General features: G+C 42.4%; 1 protein-coding gene across 3 annotated transcripts in view; it reads left to right on the top strand.

Moving 5' to 3' along the window:
• Positions 1-26,858, top strand: part of ARHGAP6 (Rho GTPase activating protein 6) — a 446,194-nt gene that overhangs the window by 197,986 nt on the left and 221,350 nt on the right. The window contains exon 1 of one of the 3 annotated variants that reach the window (XM_015599343.2): positions 2,456-2,644. The exons of the other annotated variants lie outside the window; for them this stretch is intronic. Within the exon in view, the coding sequence (XP_015454829.1) occupies positions 2,600-2,644 (45 nt within the window). The 5' untranslated portion in view covers positions 2,456-2,599. Of the gene's footprint in view, positions 1-2,455; positions 2,645-26,858 lie in introns of those variants that run through there. 3 annotated transcript variants of the gene reach the window in all.

Genomic DNA, 26,858 nt, shown 5'->3' on the forward strand with positions numbered 1-26,858 from the left:
TGTGTAAAGAAACCGTTTTATGGAGAAAGAGATTTTTAGCTTCAAGGGCTTAATGGCAGGCATGACTGAGGAAGAAGTCTCGAGGCCGGAGAGTTCATCTTTCTAAATAGAGCACAGTGAAGCAAAGATCTCTAAGTTGGGGCATTTGTGTACCCCATCTGCATTCTCTGAAAGATGCGGGGTGCTGAATGAAGCTTGAGCTAGTTCTCTGCCTTCTTCTAAGGGTCTTTGACGACATAGGTCTAAAGGTTGCTTTCAGCAGCAGAACAGAGTGAAAATGAAGAGGGGACTTCAGTGGGTCATCTTTCCAGCCCTGCCCAGATGTGTCAGGGAGCTGGGAGAGCCTTCGAAGCGAGTAGATGTGCTCTGCCTCCCACGTAGCAGAGGGAAGCAGATGGGGCAGGACAGACTGCAGGGAGAGAATGGCGAGGTTGACTTTCTCTTAAGACAGGAAACGCTGGCTGGACGTTTCCGTTTTGGGCAGGGGATCGATTTTAAATTTATTTGATTTTTAGTTTATCGTGGCATAAAATACACATAGCGCAGGATGCGAATTTCACAAATCTGAACTCTACCGCTCGGTGAATTTTTACATGTGGGAATACTCGAGTAGCTGTCATCCAGTTCAAGATACAGCTCCCCAAAAGGTTCCCTCGTACCCCCTTCCCAGTCAGTAACACCTACCCATCTTGGTAATCGCTGTTCTGGCTTCTGTCCCCATAGATCGCATTTGCCTATTTCAATTCAACACTTGAGTTTCAATCCCAGAATACATAAATGGAATCTTACAGCGTAAGATTCTTCTTTTGTGTCTGATTCCCTTCTGTCAGCATGACATTCGTGAGGATAATCCGCGTCAGCGTGCACACAAGTAGCATTTTCCTTTCATCGCTGAGGAGCATCCCATTGTATGGAAAACAGACCATGGATGGCTCCTCACACACCAGGTGGTGGACGTTCCGATGGTTTCCAGAATCACCATTTTAGTGATTCTGCCTGAAGATATTATGGACATTGTTGTACACAGGAGGCCATCAGCCCCCATTTCTCTATCTACCTAGGAGTGGAATTGCTGGGTGGGACGGTAGGCATATGATCAGTTTCAGTAGGTACAATCTTACAGTTCTCTAGCGGATGAACTGTCAGGGGGTTATCTAGTGATAGATTCTTCAGGATACCTGCACCCCTGGCTTCACTTTCCCAGTGCTGTTTACAATTATGCTGCCAATCGTTCTAAAGTATTATATGCCAGGGAGTGGTCTGTCTAACCAAATCGTAAGGGCTCAAAGTCAGGGGCCGCGTCCTATTTTCCGACCCACCCCCTGCCCCACAGAGCAGGTGGAGGGCCACTCAGGGAGTCTAGTATAGTGGACCCTGAGGAACTGACCCAAGCCACCCACAAATCCGTCTTCCACTTGGTATAGACACGCCTCTTGGGCTTGGACTGATTGATTTCACTGGGTCTGGAGTGTCTGTTCTGGCTCCGGACTCTGCTTTTGTCTGACTCAGCTTGTCGGAGGCTGCACATAAATCACAGAGCGCCAGGCCTGCGGAGGGGACTGGGCTCTCCTCCGCGGGGGGCTGCAGAGCAGAGGCCGGTTTGGGGTGGTGCTGCGCCCCTCCAGTGCCTGCTAAAAAATGCTTTGGTTTACCCGGCAGCGTTTGCAAGGAGCGCATATTTTTCTACTTCCAGATCCTAGCTTTGTCGTTTTCCGACTTGCTCGTAAGAACTAAGACACGGAAAGCAGCTATTGGGTGACCACCCCCAACCCCAACTCAGATCCAGCCTGGCACCGATGCCACCTCTCTCGTTCCAGCAGATTCCGCAGAACTCCCCCTTCCGGTGGGGTTCCTCTGACATGCCTAGGTCCTATAAGCCTTCTGGGGGCTCAGTTTGCTCAAAGTGGCGCGGCGGGACCGGCCCCCAGCCAGGTCGCCTTCCCCTAAGCGATTGTCGCGGGCAGCGTCTCTCGGCCCCTCCCGGCCTGCCCGCTGCTCGGGTTCCCGCCGTAGAGACCGTCCCAAAGGACGGCTTTCCAGACGCCGAAACTCCGCCCTCCCCGGAGCCGCTTCGCAACTTAGTGAAAGTCTCTGTTTTTTTGGAAACCCGACCTCGCCCTGTCGCCGGTGCTGACGGCGTGATCAGGGGCGGGCTGGCGGGAGGTAGGAGCGCGGGCCGCCCTGACACCTGTCGTGGGTGCGCTACGCTGGCTCGCGAGCCCCCGGCAGCTGGCGTCAGCGGCCGCGACAGGGGCCAGCCAGGAGCGGAAGGACCTGAACGCCCGCCCATCTCATCTGACTCTGCCGCTCCCTCCTCTCCCCCCCTCCTCCTTCCTCCTCTCTCTCCTCCAACTCCTCCTCCCCACCCTACTCCTCCTCCTGCTACTCCTCCTTGCTATTCGCCGCTGCCTCCTCCCTGTCCCTCCAGCTCCGCTGCGGGACGCTGGTGCCCGGGGCGCTTTGCACCGCGCTCGGGGCGCCGGGAGCAGGGCTCGCGTCCGGGGACCGACCCGGGATGGCGGTGAAATAAGGGGACCTCGGAGAGGCGCCGCGACCCCAGGCTGCGCCCGGGGGCCCGCCACTCCTTCCCGGTGGCGACATGGGGGACCCGGTGTACCGCGAGAAACCGCGACTGCACTATGCGGTGAGTGTCCCGGCGCAAACAGAGGTGACAGGGGGCGCCACTTTGCCGGCCTGAGAGGGAACAGCTAGCTCATGCTTGGAGGGATCCGTGGCTCCCCAGAAGTCCTCGGTGGGGTGGGGTGGAGTAGGGTGGGTGGACTGGAGGGTGCCGCGTGTGTCACCCCCCACAGTGCCAACTGCTCAGAAACTCAGCTGCCCCTTAGAAGGGGAGCCCTCAGCCCCGGAGCCCGCAGTGGTGGCCAAGGCTGAGAAACGGGGCTCCTTGGGGCTGGGCTCAGGTTCGCCCGCTCAGCCTTCTGTCACATACGCCGCCAGAACGTGAAAAGCGCTGGGTGGGGGAGGCCGCTTGGTGACCCCAGCGCGTGGCGAGCGGACTCGCGGGAGAAACGCCACGGGGCGCGCTGGGGTGCAGCCGGCTTGCTTTGCGGGCAGAGGGCGTGTGTGCATTTCCCTCCGAATTGGTAGCGGGACAGAATGTTGCACATTATCTGATTCATACGAGAGGGCGCCCCGGGGGGTTCTTCCATCGCTGGCCTCTCTTCTCCCCCGTTGACTCAAATATTCCACAAATATCGATCGGGGACCCGCTGCGTGCCAGGCGCCGTGCTCAGCGCTGGAGTCCCACAGGACACAGCAGGCATGGAGTTTGCCTTCTTAAAAGAAGGAGTCACGATTTCAAGATTCACCACCGACATACCAGATCAGTTCTAGACTGAGTTGAATTTCGAGAGAGAAAAAAGAAAGAAAAGAAGGCAGAAAAAGAAAGGTGTTTCTGAGGGATGAGTATTATAGCTGAAGATTCTGAACGCCACCTCCAGGAAGCCGCCGGCAGCGGTGCTAGCGGGCTCCAACCTTCAGACGTTTATTTTCCAGTTGTAAGATGTGTCATTTTGAGACGAGCCATTGGGGTGGTTCCGTCATCCGCTACTTTACTGAGTTTTCCTTGACATGATTTTTCACTGTTGAGATTGGACATGCTAAATGCCAACTTTAAAAATTGGAGAGAAGCACCCAGAAAGGTAAGACAAGAATCATCAGTATTTATAATCAGGCAAAGACAGTTAGTTATCTGTCAGGATTTCGTGCCCTCCAAAATGCACTCCCCACCTAACGATGTATGTTTTAAGAAGGAAGTTGAGGTGGATAGGGGCTGGTGGGGACAGAGGTCCCGGAGCCGCCCCAGCTGGCTCCTGGTGCCACCGGGCATTTGGGTAACCGGGAACCTCTGCTGGGGCACTTTGCTGGGCTGGAAAAAAGGACCTGAATTACAAAATTGTTCAGAGCTCTTCCCAGGCAAACATTTTAGGAACCGGTGACAGCTCTTTCTTTACTTTTGTCAGAGTTTCGTGCCTCGAAATAGCAAGCGAGACGCTGGGAAGTTACTACTGCTAGTTCATATTTGGCGACACCGGGGGCTCAGTGATTTGCCTTTTAATGTGGTATTACTGGTAACCTGTTTGCCTCTGACGTTTCTTTGCGCAAGAAGATCTCGAGTCTGTGCTCATAATGCCCAACGACCCCACCACCTTTTCCCTTTGATTTGCAATCTAAGGTCTCTATGCCATTTACAAGGTGGGGGACGAGAGGTGGGAACTGGCTCCTTAATTAAAATAAAATAGAATTTGTCTACTCATTTTATGAATGACTATTGCCTCAGTTGTGCAAATAAATCCAATGCATCACAAAACAATTTAAAAACTATTTTCATTCAGCTGTCTCATCTCTCTTAAAAGATGATGCTAATGTGTCCCCTTGGGCTCTGAAGATTTGCTGATGAGATAGCTCTTTATTCTAGCGTAGATCATCACAGACGTATTTTCTGAGTTAAGGCTATAAAAAGGAAGATTCCAGAGGGAATTTGTTGGCTTTCGGGCTAGAAGTCACCTGGGTCCTCTGACTTCAGAATGATAAAGCGGCAGCATTCAGTAGCTCTGTATCATCGCAAGTCAAAGGAATGTTCTTCGTTAAGTGCGACCCATTGCTTTTCATAATAACATAACCCTCTATGGCTTTATATCTATTCGAACACTGTAGTCTTCCCCTTCTTCTCCCATATTGGTTTAGGCGATTTCAAAAGCTCGTTTCGCCTCTTAGCACAAATATTCCACTTTGCTTTATCACAATTTTGTCCCACCGTGTATTGTCCTGGGTTCCTAGAGGCTTTTTTCTTTTTCGTCTGCGTCTTCCCGGAAAAGAATTACCCTTCATGTGTCCTCAGTATCTCTTGCTCCCCTGAAATATAATCTGAGGGTGAGTGTTTAATGTTCTTCCTTTACTGCTTCTTTCATTTGTCCAAGATGAGCCTGCATGTAAGAAATCAGTGGCTTACATTTCATTCATTCATCAAACATCTGTTGAGTGCTTATTGTGTGCCAGCTATTTGGGTGATTTTCCAAAGAGACGAGTAAATAGAGAAAATGTTAAGAGTTGCTATGAACTGTTCACTCATCCTTTTAAATGGTCATAATGCTCAGAAACAGAAATACAAACACTTAAGTATCTAAGAGCATCCCATAGTTGTATAATCCGTGACACTTTTCCCAGGTCCAGCACCATTGTCTTCTTGGTTCATCCCTGTAATAAAAATGTGTGTTAGCGCTAATGTTCTCTTCCCGACCTTTCCTCCCACGGTTTTCCCACATTCAGTTTATGGTGATTCCATCCCTCCAGCTGGGTGTCTTCCTTAATGACTTGATCAGATTTGCATTTTGAACAGCCTGCTCTGGCCTAGGGTGGGGTCAAGGGTGAGGAGGAGCCAGAGTACATCCGGGCATTTGGGTCAAGGAGATATGGGAGATGACCCGCGCTGGGATGGGAGCTGGGCTGCAGGCTGAGAGCAGTTGGGATATTTAAGAGCTCCTTAGGATGCTGAAGCAGCCGGACTTCATTTGCATGAGCTGTAGAGCTGCCAGAGCGTGGGGGTCAATGATCGCCTGGTAAGGTTTCCTTCACCTTTGTTGTCTTATACAAATCGCAAAGTGTTTGGGCGTGGTCTGTGTCAGTTTTGGCCTCAAATCCAGCTGGTGGGTTAGACAGTTTTCTATTTCATGGCTGAAGAATTCCAAGCTTAGAGCGGTAAGTTCAAGGTGGCACAGACGTAGTTGGTGACAGAACGGAGAGCTTTATTCAGATGCCCTGATCTCACAGAGCTTGTCTGACTCATTCACATAACTGACATGAGCCGAATTATCCTTCTCCCTCCCAATTTTGTCATCGTAATAAACCAACAATCGAATATCATACTTTCAGTGACTTAATGTGACCGTCTCTATTGTTGAATGACATGGCCAAATAGCTCTTTAACTGGACCGGTATAGACAAAAACCAAGTTCTAAAATATCCATTAAGTTCGAGGCCATATCTTTATGTCTTTCTCGAGTTTTCTCAGCCTCAGCAGAATAAACATTTTGGGCAGGATAGTCTCCCTTTGTGGTGGGAGCTGTCCTGTGCAGCATGGCATGTTAGCGGTGTCCTCGACTTCTCTATAACTAGATGCCAATAGCATAATATCCCCCCGCCACCCAGATGTGACAACCAAAAATGCCTCCAGACGTTGCCAAATATTCCTCGGGGGGCAAAATTGCTCCCACATGAGACTCACCGGTCTATCTGATTTTCACGCATGTTTTTAAGAAGACGTGACAATTACTATGTAATAAAAGGACCTGAAAAGAGAAGGCATGGTAAATGTTATTACGAATATTATTCGTACTCTTCAGCGAACTTCGGAGAGAGCCTCAAACACAGCACAAGTGCTGGGGGTAGAGTAATGAGTCACCTCATTTTCAGTGATCACGACTTTAACCATATTCTCCTGCTCTCGGTGACCCCCAACAGTCAGGTCACTTGGCCTGGATTAAAGATTACGTTAATCAGACTTCCCCGACAGTCCTCATATGCTTTCTTCCATTAACCACTGACAAAATATTACAAACCTTGATTGTCTGCCAAGATCATGTAACATATGTCGAATTTCATGACAACCCATGCAATTAAGTATGGAAACGCCTTCCGTAGAGTTACACTGAGCCTTCCTTTTAGAACAAATCATCAGAGGCCCTTCGGAGCAGCCTGTGAATACTACCATCCCAAGCAACTCCCTGGAGGCACACACTTATTTTCACCCCTTTTCCATGAAAAGGGAACAATCAGATGGTTCTGTGCTGCCTCTGGCTAGACAAAACTGTGGGTGGGTGGTGCATGTTCTGTTTACTGAGGTGTCAGAGAGCAGGGGGCTTAGACTCTGATTTGGCACTGGTCCCAGCGGAGTCCAGCTGTCAAGATGCAGCCATTCTTGTCCCTTAGATCTGCCTCTTTCTGGGCTCCTCTGTTACTGACCTCACTTCCTGTTCGGTGCGGCCGCCCCACCATCTGTGCTGTTGACCACAGCCTTGTCATTAAATGCTGACTGTTCCCTCGCTCTACTTAACCCCTCCCTATGCACCCCATCAGACGGGCTAAGCTGCTTGCCCTGAAAGGGAGCCTCTCTTCACCCAAAACAGTTAAGACCTTCATATAAAACTTTCCAGATCTGCTCTCTATGGACGTTGGCTTTCCAAAGGCTTTGACTTCATTAAGTGCACTTAATAATTCAGTGACGTTGACTACGGGATATTCTCGGGTAATTCCGAAGACACCCAGAACCGGGCGCTGTCGCAGGCTGGCTGAGCTGATGTGAACCAGTTGTCATCCATCGATGCTGCCAGTGTAGATATCTTAGGAAATTTAGGAGCGTGGCCTGGAATTCACTTTTATAACATTCTGATTGCATATTGTCTGTCTCCTCACAAAAGCAAGAGTTTTGCAAGTTCTAAGTAAATAATTTATTTACTTATTAGATCTCCTTAATATTAGCTAAGCATTGCATTACTATTAACTATCAATATTAATGTAAGATATTACTATTAAGTAATATTAATTATTATTAAGTCCCCTTAATTCCCACCTTTTTCACCCTCCTATGCTTTCTTTTCTGCTGAACTCAGAACTTTCCCTAGGTGTGGCCTCTTGGGTCTGGAATGCCCATCATCTCAGGAAGCCATATCTCCCATCCTTCTAAACGCTCCTTAAGGACCACTGTTAATTGATAAATGGTCAGATTCCTGTTGAGTGGTGCGGAGTGGAGATCTCTGGCGATCATGGGAAAACTGGTACTACCCTTTGCTTAGTCCTTCCTGGTAATGAACTTGTATCATTTACTCTTCCTGCTCCCACACTGTGAGCCCCGGACCTAATGCACTCGAGTCTCGACTTGGTTGTGATGTTATTGTCCAGTGTTACACAGTCTTTACTGGGCTTCCGATTCCTCACTTGCCCCTGACCTGTATCAATCTTGGCCTCTCCTGTCTCAATAAATGGTTAGCCACTCGAGGAGTCGCCCAAGCTGGAAAACCTAGAGGTCATCCCGAATGCCTTCCTTTCCTGCATCTCCCACTGCAAGATCCGAGCCAACCCTGCCAGGTCTGTTTCACAGTACTTCCCAAATTCATCCTCTTTTTTTTCATCTTCACGGTTGTCACCTAAATCCAAACACTCAGCATCCATCATCCTCGCTAAGGTGACACTATAACCCTATATTACAATCCTGTGGCCGGTGAGCTCTTTTAAGAAGAAAATGAAGTCATAACATTTCAGTGCTTAAAGCTCTCTGGTTGGATTTTCGGTTACGCTTAGACTAACATCTTCATCCATCACCTCGGCCTTCCAAATCCACCTACATGATCCTAGCTGCTTCTCAACACCCTTCCTCGTCTTACCACTGCCTGGTTACATGGTGTCCTTTCTGTTCATCGAATGAAACCAGCTCTTTCTTGCCCAAGGCCTTTGTACCTGCTCTCCCTTCTGCCTGAGAGGTTCTTCGCGTGGCGGGATTTTTTTATGTCCTACGAGTGGCAGAAAAAATGTCACCTTCCATGACTGCTCTCCCCAAAGTGCTCTGACTTCACTGAATTACTATTGATCATATCACAGGACCTGGTGCTTTGGTTGTTTGTGTCGCTACTTGCTGTTATATATACGTTCGTTGTTTGTCTGTCTCTCCCTACTGGTGTGTAAGCTTATTCAGGGCAGAGACCCAATCATTCACACCATGTCTCCATGCCAAGTATGGACCCTGGCACAGGGTAAGCACCCAATAAATATCTATGAGTAGATGAATCTGGCTGCCTGGGTGTTTTTACCTAGATTACACTAGGGGGTTCAAAACTTTCCTCATTTTCAGTTGATGATTGTAAAACATATTGGCTTCAAGGATTTCTCCTTATTCACTAAATGAGAATTTCTAAGGCTTGGTCTTGGAATCGATACTTAGAAAAAGCTTTGGAGGTGATTCTAATATCAGTAATGTTTGGAAACCACTGATTAAGTTGCATGGTGAACCACTTACCATTCAAGAAGCGCAGACTCTAGGCTTCAGTGGCAAAGTGGATCCAGAGAGTATGATCCCGCGTACTTTGCCTCAGGTGAGTCTGAGGTAACGTAGTACAAGTTTTCGGAGAGGTCTTTTGTTTTACAACCTAGTGTTCATGTCAGACGAATTCTCTAAGGATACACGAGGCATAGGAATGTTTCCTCTGCATAGCATGGTCTGGCGATATGTCCCTCAGCATCCATTCGCTAGGTAATCAACCAGGTTCTCAACCAGGAGATATTGGGTCATGTCTGGAGGCATTGTTCGTTGTGACAGTTGGCAAGGGGCGCTTCTGATATCTGGTAGAATGCTCAACATCCTACAATGCACAGCACAGCCCCACAAAGAATTGCTCGCCCCAAGTGTCAGTAGTGCTGGTTTAAGAAACCTTGACTTAAGTGCCCCATAGACATCGAAATCTTACAGTTTTGGAGATCATTGTGTATGGTGCTTTTCATTGGTATTAAGAGATGGAGTTGAGAAAATGCGAGTTGCCTTTTCCACACGATTCCCGGTTATAAACTGCGTGTTTCACACTGTGCGGGGCTTACTCTGGGAAAGGCGAGGGTGACCCTTCCAGAAGCCTCAGTGCTTTGTTTGGAGCCCTTCACGTCTTCACTCCTCAACTCTGATGCCCTCTGTAATCTCGGGCCTTATTTTTTAAAACATGTCCTGTCTTCTGTGTGAGACTTTAGCTGACGTCTTGATAGATGCGTGTCTGATAGCCTCGCCTAATTCTCTGCCTCTCTTCTGATTTTGCTAGAATACTAGTTTATTAAATCTGTTAGTCCTGGGTCTAAAATTAGCAATGATAATCTCCAAATTAGGATTTGGAGGTTCTCAGAAAAGCTTCGTGCATGGACGTTGGATCTCTCACTGTACGCGAGTGAGAATCTAGGGCCCGTGTGTGGCCAGCAACCCCTCGCTGGAGATCTGATGTGGATTGGCCTGCTCTAGGAAAACTGCAAAAGGCGCTGAATGAAAAGCAAAAGGAAGAAGCGGGTAGACAGATCCTCCCAGCTCTTCTCTCTCCATCCCATTGGGTTAAAAGTCTCCCGAGCAGCCCAGGGCGACAGGTATGTTGGCGCTCTATCTAGTCCACCCTTGACAAGGACTGTGGGGACCTCTCTTAAGTCCTGGCCACTTCACAGAATGTTAATTATCACGGCCTGTTTTAGATTGTAAGCTCAGAAATGATGTGGGGTAGATTTAAAGGTCTTACGCGCTGGCAAAACTTTGAACTAAGATCACCACCGTTTAGGAACATATATAATGAATTTAATATCTTTTAATGTGCCTTTCCAGATTTTCCGATTCTACCCTTATTTTCAAAAGATCGGCTTCTCTGATTTATTTTATTCTTAAATACATTCTGAATACTTAAAAACTTAAACGTAGATCAGATGAAAGAAGGACTCCCACGCTTGATCTTCATGGGGACTACTTGGATGTGCCTTTGGGATACTTCTCAGTTCGGATAAGTGATGCACAAATTATAAGACTAATTCGTTCATTCAGATATGATCATCGTTACTCAGGGCTCTTTCCTTGAAAGATGTCATGACCCTGTGAAATGAAACCCTTCTCTTAGGTTATTTGACACATTCTTAGAACTCTTCTAACTTAAAAAAAAAATTTTATAGTAAAATTTGAGTATTTGGAGTGTCAGCTAAACTAGATTTCTGTGATGAAATTTTCAAAAGAATTTGGAGTTGTGGCTTTGGGGAAAAGTTGCCATGGAAACAGCAAAAGACTTTAAGATGAATAAACTTTTAAAATAGTTTTTGAATGACCCCTTTCTGCAGCTGACTGAAATATCTGGTAAAGAAACATATAAGTCAGTCCAAGTAAAATAAAGAGGTTGAAAGCATCTCGCCTGCGTGTGGAGCATCTCAGCCCTGCGTTCACTGAGCTCCACTGTGCCAGGTGGGTGCCAGCCCACACGCCCGGAACCCCTGGATGTTGCTCCGGATTCCTCACTCGATGGTGCCATTTTAATTAGAGCCACAGAGTCATAATAGTTTAGCAAGAAAATGGCATGCCGACTTTGCTGGGAGAATTTGAAAATGGTAATATGTAGTATTATTCGATAAGTATTTATTTATGTATGTGACTTTTAACAGTCCCATCACGATGTCATTGACGGTATAAGCAAAATGTATAACAGAGTCTTAACTTCGATCTCAAAAGATAAGGCATTCTTCCACCTTAGCTGCTGACTCACAGCAAGGGCATCATATCCATCAGGATCCCAGCAGGAAACAGATGGAACACTCAAAAAGGCTTAGCTTAAGGCATGACCTGTCACGGATGTGTCAATAGCTTTAAGGGAACCAACAAGGGGTGGTGAAGCACACTGTGATTAGCTCCCAGGAGGGACCGGTGTTACCAGAACCCAGCGACTTTCAGCCTGGACCAAAGGGACCCTGGATATGTACCCGGAGAGGACTGTAGCAAGGAGAAAATATGGAGAAGCTGAGATGGAGCGGGATGACAAATACCCGCAACGTCTTGGTCTTCCTGCTGTCCCTTCTTCCTTTAGTACCAAACCCAAACCCTCTACTGAGATGCAGTCCATTAAGATCAGTCTCACAGGGCTCAGGCTGGCACAGAGGATGGCAGAAATTTTGTTTCGTGTGTTGGGCGGGTGGGGGAGAGTTGGCAAACAGAAAAGATCACATGCATTTTCACTCTTGTTTGGCATTTACTTAAATGATGAAAGATCCTAAATTCCTAAGTATATAGAAGACTCCCACATTGCTTAGAATGTCTCTTTCCTCTCCCCTGTGGATTATTTTAATTGCCACATTTATTTTATCATCATTTTTGTTTTTCAATTACAGTCGACATCAAATATTATTTTACGTTAGTTTCAGGAGTGCAGAATAGTGGTTAGACATTTATATAATTTACGAAGTGATCCTCCTGATTAGCCTAGTACCCATCTGGTACCACACAGAGTTATTAGAGACCATATTCCCTATGCTGTACTTTACATCCTCATGACTATTTCATAACTATCAATTTGAACTTCTTCGTCCCTTTACCTTTTTCACCCAACCCTCCCATCTGGTAACCATCAGTTTGTTCTCTTTATCTGTGAGTCTGTTTCTGTTTTGTTTGTTTCTTTTGTTCTTTAGGTTCCACAAAGAAGGGGAATCACATCGTATTTGTCCTTCTCTGTCTGACTTATTTCACTTAGCATATGCCCTCTAGGTCCATCCATGTTGGCACAAATGGTAACATTTCATTCTTTTTTTTTATGGACAAGTAATATTCCAGTGTGTGTGTGTGTGTGTGTGTGTGTGTGTGTGTGTGTGTGTGTGTGTGTCGCGACTTTTCCAGTCGTCTATTGATGGGCACTTAGGTTGCTCCCATATCTTCGCTATTGTAAATAAGGTTGTAATGAACATAGGGGTTCATCCATTTTTTTGTATTAATGTTTTGGATTTCTTCAGGTAAATACCCAGAATTGGAATTGCTTGGTCATAAAGTAGTCCTATTTCTAATTTTTTGAGAAACCTCCAAACTGTTTTCCATAGTGGCTGCACCGGTTTGCAATCACATCTATAGTGCACGAAGATTCCATTTCCTCCACATCTTCACTAACTCTTGTAGTTTGTTGATTTATTGATGATAACCATTCTCACAGGTGCGAAGTAATATCTCGTCGTGGTTCTCATTTGCATTTTTCTGATGATTAGTGACGTTGAGCATCTTTTCATATCCATTGGGCACCTATGTGTCCTCTTTGGAGAAATACCTATTCAGGTCTTCTGCACATTTTTAAATTGGATTTTTGTTTTGTTTTGTTTTGGTTTGGCTTGGAGTTGTATGAGTTCTTTATACATTTTGGATATTAACTCCTTATCTGATGTACCAGTGGTGAATACCTTCTCCCATTCAATAGGTTGTCTTTCATTTTGTTGATGGTTTCCTTTGATGTGCGAAACCTTTTTAATTTGATGTAGTCCCATTTGTTTATTTTTTCTCCTGTTTCCCTCGTCCAAGCAGATACATCAGAAAAAAATATTACTAAGAGTAATATCAGAGGGTTTACTGCCTATTGTTTTCTTCTAGGAGTTGTATGGTTTCTGGCCTTACATTTAAGTCTTTAATCCAATTTGAGTTTATTCTTGTATATGGTGTAAGAAGGTGGTCTACTTTCACATTTTCGCATGTATCTGCCCAGTTTTCCCAACACCATTTATTGATTAAACTGTATTTACCCTATTTTTGCCTCCTTTATCATAGATTAATTGACCACATAGGCATAGGTTTAATCTGGGCTCTCTATTCTGTTCCATTGATTTATGTATCTGTTTTGATGCCAGTAACATACTGGTTTGCTTACTATAGCCTTGTAGTATACTTTGATATCAGGTAGTGTGATACCTCCAACTTTGTTCTTCTTTCTCAAGATTGCTGTGGCTATTCAGGGTCTTCTGTGGTTCCATATAAATTTTAGAATTATTTGTTGTAGGTCTGTGAAAAATGCCATTGGTATTTTGATAGGGATTGCATTTAATCTATAGATTGCTTTGGGTAGTGTGGACATTTTAACAATGTTAATTCTTCCTATTCATGAGCATGGTATATGCTTCTATTTATTTGTAACCTATTCAATTTCTTTCTTCAATGCCTTAAAATTTTTCGAGTACAGGTCTTTTGCCTCCTTGGTTAAATTTATTCTTAGATTTTTTTTTTGATCCAATTGTAAATGAAATTATTTCCTTAATTTTTATTTTGGATAGTTTATTATAGGTGTGTAAAAATGCAATAGATTTCTGAATATTAATTTTGTATCATACTACATTATTCAATTCACTTATCAGTTCTAATAGTTTTTAGGTGGAATTTTTAGGGTTCTCTATATATAGTATCATGTCATCTGCAAATGACAGTTTTACTTCATTTATTCCCAATTTGAATGCCTTTCATTTTTTTTTTCTTGTATGACTGCTGTGGCTAGGACTTCAAGTACTATGTTGAATAAAAGTGATGAAAGTGGACATCCTTGTCTCGTTCTTGATCTTAAGGGAAATGCTTTTAGCTTTTCACCGTTGAGTATTATGTTAACTGTGAGTTTGTCATATATGGCCTTTATTATGTTATGTTCCCTCTAGTCCCACTTTACTGAGAGTCTTTTTTTTATCATAAATGGATGCTGAATTTTGTCAAATGCTTTTTCTGCATATATTGATATGATCATATGATTTTTATCCTTCATTTTGTTTATGTGGTTAATTGATTTGCAGCTATTGAACTAATTGTGTATCCCAGGAATAAATCCCACTTGATCATGGTGTATGATCTTTTTAATGTATTGTTGAATTCTGCTTGCTAATATTTTGTTGAGGATTTTTGGATCTATGTTCATCAGGGATATTGGCCTATAATATTTTTTTGTAATGTCTTTGTCTGGTTTTGGAATAAGGCCTTATAAAATGAGCGTGGGGAGCCTTCCATTCTCTTGAATTTTTTGGAATAGTTTTAGAAGGATAGGTGTTAATTCTTTTTTGAACGTTTGCTAAAAATTTACCTGTGAAGCCTTTTGTTTTTCAGTAGGTTTTTGATTACTAATTCGATCTCATTAGTAGTAATCATTCTGTTCAGATTTTGTTTCTTTTTGATTCAGTCTTGGAAGATTGTATGTTTCTAGGAATTAATCCATTTCTTTCAGATTGTCCATTTGTTGGCATATAATTGTTCATAGTATTTTCTAATTGACCTTTGTATTTCTGTGGTGTCACTTGTCACTTCTCTTTCATTTCTGATTTTATTTATTTGGGTCCTCTCTTTTTCTTGATGAGTCTGGTTCAAGGTTTATCAATTTTGTTTATCTTTTTAAAGAACCAGCTCTTGGTTTCATTGATCTTCTGTATTATTTTTTTAGACTCTTTTGTTTATTTCCACTCTGATCTTTATTATTTCCTTCCTTCTACTCCGGGCTTTCTTTGCTGTTCATTTTCTAGTTCCTTTAGTCGTAAGGGTAGATGTTTGAGATTTTCCTTGTTTCTTAAGGTAGGCTGTATTGCTATGGATTTCCCTCTTAGGACTGCTTTTGCTGTGTCTCGTAGATTTTGGGTCATTGTGTTTTCATTTTCATTTGTCTCAAGGTATCTTTTGTTTTCTTTCTTGACCCCATTGTTAACCCATTTCTTGTTCAGTAGCATGTTATTTAGCCTCCATGTATTTGTGTATTTTTCTGTTGTTATTTTTTTTTTGTAATTGATTTCTATTTTCATACCATTTTGGTAGAAGGTGCTTGATATGATTTCAATCTTCTTAAATTTATTTCTTGTTTTGTGGCCTAATATGCGGCTTATGTTGGAAAAGGTTCCATGTGCACTTGAGAAAAATGTGTATGGATAGTTTATTATAGATGTGTAAAAATACAATAGATTTTTGGAAGATGAGGTAGCAGAAGTAAAATGCTTCTAAAAATATCAATTAAATCCATATGGTCTAATGTGTCAGTAAAGGCCACTGTTTCCTTGTTTATTTTTTGTCTGGAAGATCTATCCATTGATATCAATGGGTGTTAATGTTCCCTACTATGAATGTCTTACTGTTCATGTCTCCCTTTATGTTGTTCGATATTCTCTTTATATATTTAGGTGCTCCTGTGTTGGGTGCATAAATGTTTACAAAGGTTACATCCTCTTGTTGGATTGATCTCTTTATATATGAAATGTTCTTCTTTGTCTCTTATTAGAGCCTTTGTTTTAAAGTCTATTTTGTCTGATATAAGTATTGCTCTGCCAGCGTTTTTTCGTTTCCATTTGTATGAAATATCTTTTTCTATCCCTTTACTTTCAATCTGTGTGTTTTCTTTCAATCTGAAGTGTGTCTCTTGTAGGCAGCATATGTCTTGTTTTCTTATCCATTCAACTACCCTATGTCTTTTTATTGGAGCATTTAATTCATTTACATTTAAAGTGATTGTTGACAAGTACATAGTTATTGCCATTTTATTTATTCATATTTATGGGTTTTTTCCCCGCTTCTTTTTGAAGAAGTCACTTTACATTTCTTGTAATACTGGTTTGGTGGTGATGAACGGCTTTAGCTATTTTGTTTGTTTGTTTGGGAAGCTATTTATCTCTCGTTCAATTTTAATTGATCGTGTTGCTGGGTAGAGTAATCTTGGTTGTAGGTCCTTGCTTTTCATCACTTTGACTATTTCATGCCAGTCCCTTCTGGACTGCAAAGTTTCTGTTAATAAGTCATCTGACAGTATTATGGGAGCTCCCTTGGAGATAACTAACTGCCTTTCTCTTACTATTTTGAAGGTTCTTTGTCTTTACTCTTTGCCATTTTAATTATGTGTCTTGGTGTGAGCCACCTTGGGTTCATCTCGTTTGGGACTCTTTGCGCTTCTGGTCTTATATGTCTATTTCTTTTGCCAGGTTAGGGAAGTTTTCAGTCATTATTTCTTCGAATAGGTTCTCAGTCACTTGTTCTCTCTCTCCTCCTTCTGGTACCCCTATAATGCAAATGTTGTTACGGTTGATGTTGTCCCCGAGGTCCCTTAAACTATCCTCATTTTTTAAATTCTTTTTTCTTTTTTCTGTTCCGATTGGGTGTTTTCTGCTACCTCATCTTCCAAATCACCGATTCGATCCTCTGCTTCATCTAATCTGTTATTGATTTTAGTGTATTCTTTATTTCAGTTACTGTATTCTTCATTTCTGACTAGTTCTTTTTTATGGTTCCTACGTCTTTTTTATGCTTATTGTCTCTTTGGTAAAATTCTCACTAAGGTCATTGAACATCCTTACAGCCAGTGTTTTGAACTCTGTGTCTGGTAGATTACTCCATTTCATTGAGTTCCTTTTCTGGAGATTTTTCCTCTTCTTTCATGTGGGACATGTTTCTTTGTCTCCTCATTTTGGCTGCCTCTCTATGTTTGTTTCTATGTATTAGGTAGATCTGCTATGTCTCCCTGTCTTGGCAAGGTGACTGGTGGTGCAGTCTCCCAGATCACCTGAACTGGGTGCCTCAGGTGTGTTTCTTGTGTGGGTTGTGTTTGCCCTTGTAGTTGGGCCTTGGTTGCTGTTGGCATATCAGTGAGTAGGACTGATGCTCAGGCTGACTGGCTCCAAGGAGTGGCCACAACCACAGCACATGAGCTACTCTGCAGGGGCTGACCCCTCAGAGCAGGATTCACCCCAGTGTGCTCTGGTGCCTGCCGAGATCATCCTTTGCATGTGCCAATTGTTGGGCTAATCAGGTGGTACTCTGTTGTGGTCTGAAGCTGGCCTCCAGGTGTGTTGGTTCTGGGGCCTATTAGGAGGGGCTGCCTTGCAGGCCAAGGTCAGCTGCTGCATGCGACTGGCCCAGGGCTACCTGGAAGGAGCTACGAAGTGATCCGCAGTCAGTTGCTGCTTGTGCTGGTCTTGGAGGCAGGTGGCAGAGGCCACACTGGGAACTGAGAATGGCTGCCACCAGTACTGGGGCTGGGGCAGCTCAGCAAAAGGTCCAGGGCACCCTGGGGCCTGCTGCCACCTGCTGGCTGCCTGTAAGACTCAGCTGCTGAAAGAGCCTCGCGTGGTATACGAGTTCAGTGAGGCGGGGTCTCCTGGCGTCACCAGGGTGGGCAGGTGGTATTCACCAAGTTAACACAGATTCAGATTTGGCACCCGTTCTGAGCCTGTGGCACTCAACAGAAGGCTCAGGGAACAACAAAGCCAGCCGCCACCTTCTGGCTGCCCATAAGGCTAAATTGCTGAAAGAGCCTCAGGCAGCGAGCGAGTTGGGTGGGGCGGGGTCCCGGGGAGTCACCAGGGTGGAGCCAGTGGAGTTCACCAGGCTAGTGCAGGTTCAGATTAGGCTGTGTGGGGGAGAGCTCAACGCAGGCAAAATGGCGTTCCTCCGCCGACTACACGGGAGGAGGGCTCAGCACAGGGTCCCTGGCGCCACACAATTCAGGCTCTTCCTTTGTATCTCTGGTGCCGCCCGAGGTGCCGCCCGAGATGCCGTCCCTCTGCCGGAACCCAGGGTGAGTGCCTGGGAGTGAGTCTGTGTGTGGGCCCTTTAAGAGCCTGGGTTTCCAGCCGCCGTCTATCTCATAAGGAGGAATGGAATCCCTGCTGGTTTTCACAGGCAGATGTTGTGGGGACTGCTCTTCCCAGTACTGATACTCTGGGCTGGGGAGCTTGGTGTGGGGCTGGGACCCCTCGCTACTCAGGGGGGACCTCCTCAGCTGAGATATCCCTCTTGATTCTCCATCACTACACGTGGGTGTAGGGCCAGCCCGTTCTGCCTACTAGTCTCAAGGTGGCCTCTTCTGTATATTCTTTGTTGTAGGACTTTTGTTCAGCTAGTCTTCGGATGGTTCTCCAGGTTGATTGTTTTATACTTTTGTTGTAATTTTAATGTGGCCATGGGAGGAGGCAAGCACAGAGTTTTCCTACTGCGCCATCTTGACTGGAAGCCCTAATTTACTTTACCTAATTTACCACATTTAAACTAGTAATGCATCATGCCAACTCCATCCATATGTGATGTGTATGTCTTTAATATTCACATTATAAGCCTATTAAAGTACTTGCTCTTATTATACAGTGATATATTTTACATGCATATTATAATTTAATATTAAAAAGCTCCATACTTAATTAAGGAATGCTTTGGTCTAAGTTTATTAACATAAATTCGAACTATAAAAAATTTTTTTCCCTCTAAGCCCCTTAGTGTAGTCTAATGTAATTTATTTTCCAAACAATGAAAAAGGAATTATGGTTTAGCTCTTTTTCTGGTTCATGGGTCAAGAGCTTTAACACTTAAAGCTACACATGAACACCAATGTATTAATCTATGCTTTAATGAAAATTGATCCTCATTCATCTCTAGTTACGGAGTTGGTTAAGGAGTGGTTGCAACTGAGGATTGCAATTTCGCCACCCTGTACTTCAGCTAACTCAGCAGAGTAAACTCCTTTTTTAATCTTCTGCAGAAAGTGTTTTTCGTTTTAGTTCCTCCTTGAGGCCCATGTGTATCCACTTTCATGTACATCCACTTTCCATCTTGCTTGTAATTACTCCATTAAAGACCATATTCACTATAGAACTGAAAAATCCAAAGGCAGAGGCCAGAACCAGGGACTTTATCTGGACTCCATATCCTTGGCCACATGTAGCATGTGCCTGATGCTTAGTCTGTCCTTGAATGTCAGCAAAATTAATGATTGAAGATATAGAGCTCTTAGAAATATTTACGTTGACTTGCATTAATAATAATAATAATAATAATAGTCAATGTTTATTGAATGCTTTCTATGAGCCCTGGACATTCTACATATATTATCTCATTTAATCCTTAAAAGCACCCTATGAGGTAGGTGTTATTATCATCCCCATTGAAAAAATGAGGAAACCAAGGCACCGAGTTTAGGTCTATTTCTTGGTCAGGCAGCTAGTAAGTAGCGGTATTGGGACTGAAATCCTTGTCTGTTTGACTGCCTGGTCTCAATGCTTGAACCCCACTACATAATGGCAGACTGTTAGAATGGCACTGGCTCGAGATTATACCTTTGAGATGACACTTTAAAAACCATTTTATTTTTGAATAATTCATTCACAGGAAGTTACAAAAATAGAACCGAGAGATCCCATGTACCCTTTACCCAGCTTCCCTCAATGATAGCATCTTATGTAGTTATAGTGCAATACCAAAACCAGGAAGTTGACATCAATGCAATACTATTAACTTGAATACAGACCTTATTCACATTTCACCAGTTTTTTTTTTACATGCATTCCTTTGTGTATGAGAGAGAGAGAGAGAGAGATTGGACTTCCATGCAATTTTATCACGTGTATAGCTTGGTATATCCGCTACTATATTCAAGATACAGAACTGTTCCATGACCACAACAGAGCTCCCCCCACTACCCCTTTGTATCAGACCCACGCTACCTCCTACCTCCATCTCTAATCCAGGCAATCCATGAAATAACACTTTTTAAATTACCCCCCCTGTCTTTCCACCATAATAGGAACATTCCTGTGTCCATTGATCATTTATGCCCCCAAACATCCAGAAACATAACAGGAGAAAGTAAGGTGAATTGATAATACGATCAGAGGTGATTTTGCTGTTCTTGGTGTTAGTAACATATACAACCACAAACAAAGAACATCCTGTTTGGTATTTTTAGCTGAGTGTCATGGTAATTTTGTAATTCCAACTCTTGTGTTTTCTCTAGCAAAGTGCTTTTGATTGAAACACCACAGGGTTTAGCTCCTGCATTAATGTCCCATGTTCTCTCTTTGCATGGCTGTTCTCATGGAACATCCATCTCAGGAATGACAACCGTGTAGTTGAACTTGCAGTAGCCTGGAAAACGTACATGAGAGCTGGCACTCTGCCCTCCAAAAGTATTTATGAGCAAGGATAAACAGAAGTCCTGCATGTATTTGTAGTCACCACAACCCACTTGTGCTCTGGACAGCACAAGGGTTATGTAAACCCTGGCGTTCATGGTATATGTGCATCTTTATTCATTCATTTCAAAGGGAGTGGCAGTTCATAGACTCTCTTGGGGAAAGTTTGAACCTTATCAAGATTAGCTGAATCAAAAAAACTCTAATAGCTGTTTTTATTCGGGATGGCTGCAGAGCGAAACCTTATCATTGGGACACAGTTATATAGACTTCCTGCATTTATTTGGCTCCCACTATTTTTTTTAAAAAGGTGTAAAAAGTGCCGATGCTGTCTTATTCTGCAAACACAGGCACACTCTTATTGGATACTTAAATTATTGCAAAGTTTTACTATATAATTTTCTTGATCTTTATTACAAATGGAGAATTTTTGTTTAAAACCTAGAGATTTTTAGACCAACCTGTTGCTTCTGATTAGGTAGGTAGGTAATGTCTTCACTACTGTGAGGGTACTTCATAGCACTCATCGTCGGGAGTCTAAGGAGAATCTGGATTCTTTTTTTTTTCCTATTTTGGGTACCATTAAATAGGAATAAAATATAGAACTCGTGGCATGCATACACATACTCACATAGACACACAAAGTGGTGCTTTATTTTATAGCCGTGTTGTCTAAAATGTAGAACTGCGTTTGTATTGGTTACCTAGTTATTATCATGGATCTGTGGGTCAGCTGGGATTGGCTCATCTGGGCAGGGCTCAGTTGTTTGGCCCAAGGTCAAGCTGCCAGTCCCATAGGGCGTGGCTCCTCAGTCAGTTCTGCTCCACATATGTTTATTCTGAGGCCCAGGTTGGTGGAGTAGCATCTACCTGGGGAAGTGCAGAGGTACAATGTGAAAGTAGAATTGACTAAGGATTCTTGATGCATAAGTGGAGACTCTGGCACGCTCTCATCTCTACCCACCTGCCATTGGTCAAGGCAAGTCACACGTCAAAGCCCAACATCAGTGAGTAGGGAAATACACTCCCTCCATGATGGGGCCATGGTGAGAGGTGAATGCAGCAAAGAGTGAATGAATGGGGCAGATCATTCATTTTACCACAGTATGTAATGAAATTCTCAAAATACTGATGTTTTTAAGCAGGTGCCCATCTATGTCAATATTTTTTTTTCCTATTTGGTCAATGAGTTCTTTCTGTCATGGATATCGATACATATTTCCCTATGATCTAATTTTAAAGATAAACAAAGATGAGATGACGGGGCCATCTCACTGATACCAGTCCTCACAAATCCACATTGATTGTATAAAACTGAATAGATATCAAGGGAATAGCATGGAAATAGACTGAATGATATTCACTTTTAAAACAAAATTGTCGCAGTCTTTCTGTGTTTCTTTGTGTTTGGCAGCTCTGGTTCCTTAATCTATCAAAAGGAAAACATTCAGAATTACCTCCCAGGAGATTTTTTAAAAAATCTGTTTGATTTGCTAGTATCACTTTAAAAAGATTTGTAAATTTAGCTCCTGTTTCACAACGTAGAAGAAATTGTGGGTGTGGTCATTTACAATGGGAAGAAAAATGTATTAATCCTTTAATTCAAACAAATCTCAGCCAACATTTGGAAATCAGCTGGTTATTTTGATCAATTCTGACCTGTAAATGCGTAAGCTAAATTAATAATAATACATACGTAGAAAATCTCCTCTGTGAAGTTTAAAACCTTTTCCTCGTGTTCCTCCATTAAATCAGGTGATTGGACAGTTGCCAAATCCTGTTTTGTTTTTCTTTTTTTTTTAATGTGCTCTGTAGGTGCTCATACCTAGTAGAGCACCTGCCAAATTACAGTCGCTCAGTTATGTAAATCAGGAGTCAGCAAACTATGGCCAACAGGCCAAATATGGACTGCTGCCTGCTTTTTTTTTTTTTTTTATATCTGATGAACTAAAAATAAGCATTACATTTTTAAACGGTAGGAAAAAATCAAAATAAGACTATTTCGTGATGCGAAAATTATATGCATGACAAATTTTAGTGTCCATAAATCAAGTTTTATTGGAAACAGCTATGCCCACCATTTACATATTGACTGCAGCTGCTTTCACGTTACAACAGCAGAGTTGAATGATCGCAACACAGTCTATACCATGCAGAACCTAAAATATATATACTAGGGCCCTTTACCGAAAAAGTTCGCGGATCTCTGATCTAATGCTATGTCTCAAATTACCACGTATGCTGTAGATAGATCTACTGTTATGTAAGAACAAGGGTAAAAGAAAGGGGGTACACGTCTGTAGTGTGGGGGGAACGCTGGGTACATTCAGATAAGGAAAGAATATCTTGAACATTCATTTATTCACAAGCATGTGTGAAGAGCTGGGTATGTGTCCAACACTAAAAGAAAAAGTGAAAAAAGGATAATATCTAGTTTCTACTCTCAGGCTTCCACTTGAATAAAAAGTAAGATGCATCCACATATAGGTTGCGGTGTCTGAAACCAATGTGCCTTGTCTAATTCTCTAAGTTACCGGAAAACTCTTTGGAACTTTCAAGTTAAACAAGTATTTTTAGAGCTTATTTTATAAATATTCTAGGCAGAGTACTTTTCATGAGCATTGCTGTTCTTACCAGTTCAAAGTGGAGAATTGAACTCTGAAAAATGTCATTTACTCCTTGGTTAAAATGCTAGTTCTTCTTGTTTTGCATATGACATTTTTACGTTAGCGTATCCAGAACTCCGTCGGAGGAAAGAATGTAAAGGGCCTCCAAGAGCTAACCCTAAAAAATCACTGCCCTGTTCTTTAAACTCTGGATAGCTCACTGAGCGCTTAGCCACAAGAGCCGAGTGCCTGCGTTTTGCCAAGGGATGTGGCCCCGTCTTACGCTTAGTGACTTTTCTTTTGACTGACTGTTCCACATTCTTGTGACCCTTTGAGCGGAGATGTTTTTATAGCTTTAGCCCTACAACATGGTCCCCACTATCATTTCTGCAGGTCTTGTCATAGATCTCAGCAGCTTCCTGAGTAAATGTCACCTTAGTGTCTCCTAAGAGGAGCTTGGGAGGTTCACAGAACTGGGTTCCCACCAGATCTGAAGCACGCTGTCCCTGAGTCTCTTCATCAGACTCTAGGAGGATGAGCCTGAAATTCTCCAGTCCCAAAGCAAAGGGCAAGGTGGGGCACTGAACAGAGAACCAGGAAAATGCCCCCGAGGGTGGGGATCAAATGACCCCAGAGGAGGAAATTCCAGTTGAAAATAGAAACCGGGTCGGCACCCTTTGAAAGCCAGTGTGTTACACTCAACCAGCAACCTGTGGTGTGTGAAGGCTGCTATCAGAAATCCAGGGATTGGCCTGAATAAGGGTGTTGCGTTTTATGGCAATAATTGAGTGGTGCAAAGCCAGAAAGGAACATGATTTATCTACTTTCACAGTTGTGCCGGGCTGGAGAGTTATGTGGAAATGACTCAATTTCATGTATTTGTCATATTGGCCAAGGGAGAGTTCTTTAATAGAGAAAGGCAATTTGAGAACAATATTTTCTTGAGAACAATGGTAAACATATCTATCTATCTACTTATAATATTTTATAACATTATATTTTATAACATCAGAAAGTATACCACACTTATATTCTTCTTGAAAACAATTACATGTGATAATATTTTGATATTATATATATATACATATATATACATATAATATTCCTACATATATATGTGGCAGAGGCAACTTGCAACTTACCACAAGATTTTCTCCATGGGTTGTTAAAGGACAAAGGGTTATTTTGTAGAAGTTATTTAATATCCCCTTGTTAACTAAAGTAAAAGATATCAATTAATGATTGTTCCTTAACATGACAGATCTATAATTAATCGGGAAACGTTCACAATATTACCAGATTCCTAAGAAAGCTAGTGGCCTTTTGACTAGTCTGATGAATTTCCAGACTATCGTTAAAAAGAGTTTAATGTCTAGAAACTTTAATATAGCCCTTAAAAAGCTTTTGGAACAGGATGTCATTTGAGTAGGTTTCATTTGCTTGATTCGGCCTGTGATCCAAATTTCAAGGAGACTAAACCTCTCCAGGGTTTCGTGTGCAAATATAATGAAGAATATGTGCTATAAACTGTTTTAACCTGTTGGAAGGGTGTGGTTTTGTTCGTTTGTTTGTTTGTTGTATTTTTTTTTGCAGGGAGGGGTGCTGGAAGAAGGTAAAATGGACACTTTTGACTTTAATGAGGAAAATATTACATTATGGAAAAATGCTGTGTATTGGTTGGTTGTCACAAGTTTTAAAATAGTATTTTACAGTGGAGAAACATGTTTTGGGGACTGTTTTCCAGAGTTTCTTTGCAACCTTTAATTTTTTGTTATTTAAAATTTTTAAACATCGCCAACAGCAAAATCTTAGTGTAGAAGTAGGATTTGGGTAAAGGAGAGATATATTTTTGATTTATATATTGTATATATGTGTGAAAACAGAATGCCTTCCACAAATCTATAGAGACAGGAAGTAGATGAGTGTTGCCTGGGGCTGAGGGCGAGAAAGGGGAAGGACTGCTTATGGCCACCGGGATGTCGGGTTGTCCTTAGGGTGATGGACATGTTCTAAAACTAGATTATGGTGATGGTCTCACAACTTGTCGAATTTTACGGTGTGTAAATTACATTTCAATGAAGTTGTTTTTAAAGAGTATGCATTTATAACAGAATCGAAAAGTATTTATTTGGGAATGAAGGATCAAAATCAATCTTATACAATCAAAGTTGAAATACATTAGCAACATTATAGTATATCTTATTTCCTTCCAGGCCACTGTCCTAGAAAAATCACAAAGTAATAAATGAGAGAAAACACCATTTTTTGTACTACTTATTCAGGATTCACAGTAGTCTGACCAAGCGTACGCTTGTGGTTAATGCAGAATCATCTCATTGAACTAGACACCAAACTTCCAAGAAATTCCACTTTCTCAAATCAAGCAGATAAGGCATCTGAGCAACCATCAAGTTTGTCTACATAATTTGATGAAAACGTTCTAAAAAATGCATTATAGTTATGATTACACAATTGGGTAAATTTCTTAAAAATCATTGAACTGTAAATTTTAAATGGGTGAATTTTACGATGTGTAAACTATGGTACAATAAAGTTAACTTATAAATGTAAACTTTATAAATATAAATGTCAATGTAAACATATACATAAAATTCCTTCTGGTAACAAAGGCCCAGTGCCTGCATTCCATATGATGAAGTCACAGTCCCAGGGCCATCGTCTTGTCCTCCTCATCTTATTTAGGACATTTTGTCCTTGACTATGTGACACTGAAGTTTGCTTGGGGCTGTTGAAATTATTCCCTTTGAAAACAGCTCTTCACCCATTTTTTTGTTTCTCTTTGTTATATTTTCACGCACAGCAGGAGTATCCCATTGCAACTTTAACTTCTTTTCTTTCCTCATGGTTTTAATCTAATTTCTATTTATCATTCCCTTGCCCTGTGGTCAAGATTGCTCAGACCCTGTGGTTTCATTCATATGAGCTTTTAGTTTCATAGCAATTAGAAAGACTGTCTTGCAATAGCTGGAGATGTGTTCCCTAACTCGAGAGACCTGCATGCTAAATGGTCTTCCACGGCCATGCAAAGTTATGTAGGGACACCACCCCTGTGAGCCCTAGTTATAGCATCATTTGTCGAACACCTCTATTGAGATATAATTCACACATTTAACTGCGTTTCACACATTTATATACAATTCACACATTTAAAGTGTATAACTCAGTGGATTTTAGTATAGTAGTCACAGGACTGTGTAACCATCACCAATGATTAATTTTAAATATTCGTGTCCCCTTCCCCCCAAAAAAGGAAACTCTATACCCATTAACAGTCACACTCTATTTACTTCTTCCGCTCTCTAGACTACCACCGATCTGCTTTCCATCTCTATAGATTTGCCTATCCTGAACATTTCATATAAATATAAATAGAATCATATATGGCCCTTTGTGGCTAACTTCTTTCAGGTAACATAATGTGTTCAAGGTTCATCCAAGTTGTAGCATGTATGAGTACTTTTAATAGCTCGGTAGTATTCCATTGTATAGATAATGCCTTTTGTTTATCCATTCATTAGCTTCATGGACATTTGTGCTGCTTCCAATTTGGGGCTATTATGAACAATACTGCCGTGAACATTCATGTACAAGTTTTTATATGGACATACGTTTTTATCTCTCGAGTATTTTATTACTTTTAATTCCCACGCGACATTTCATTGTATGGAAACACATTCCGTTTATTCATTCATGAGATGATGGACATTTGGGTTGTTTCCGGGTTTTTTGCTAGTACGAATAATGCCGCTCTGAACATTCATGCATAAGTTTCGTATGGAGGTATGTTTT

The sequence above is a fragment of the Pteropus alecto genome, unplaced genomic scaffold (assembly GCF_000325575.1).
Source record: "Pteropus alecto unplaced genomic scaffold, ASM32557v1 scaffold511, whole genome shotgun sequence".
In the NCBI taxonomy this organism is placed as follows: domain Eukaryota; kingdom Metazoa; phylum Chordata; class Mammalia; order Chiroptera; family Pteropodidae; genus Pteropus; species Pteropus alecto.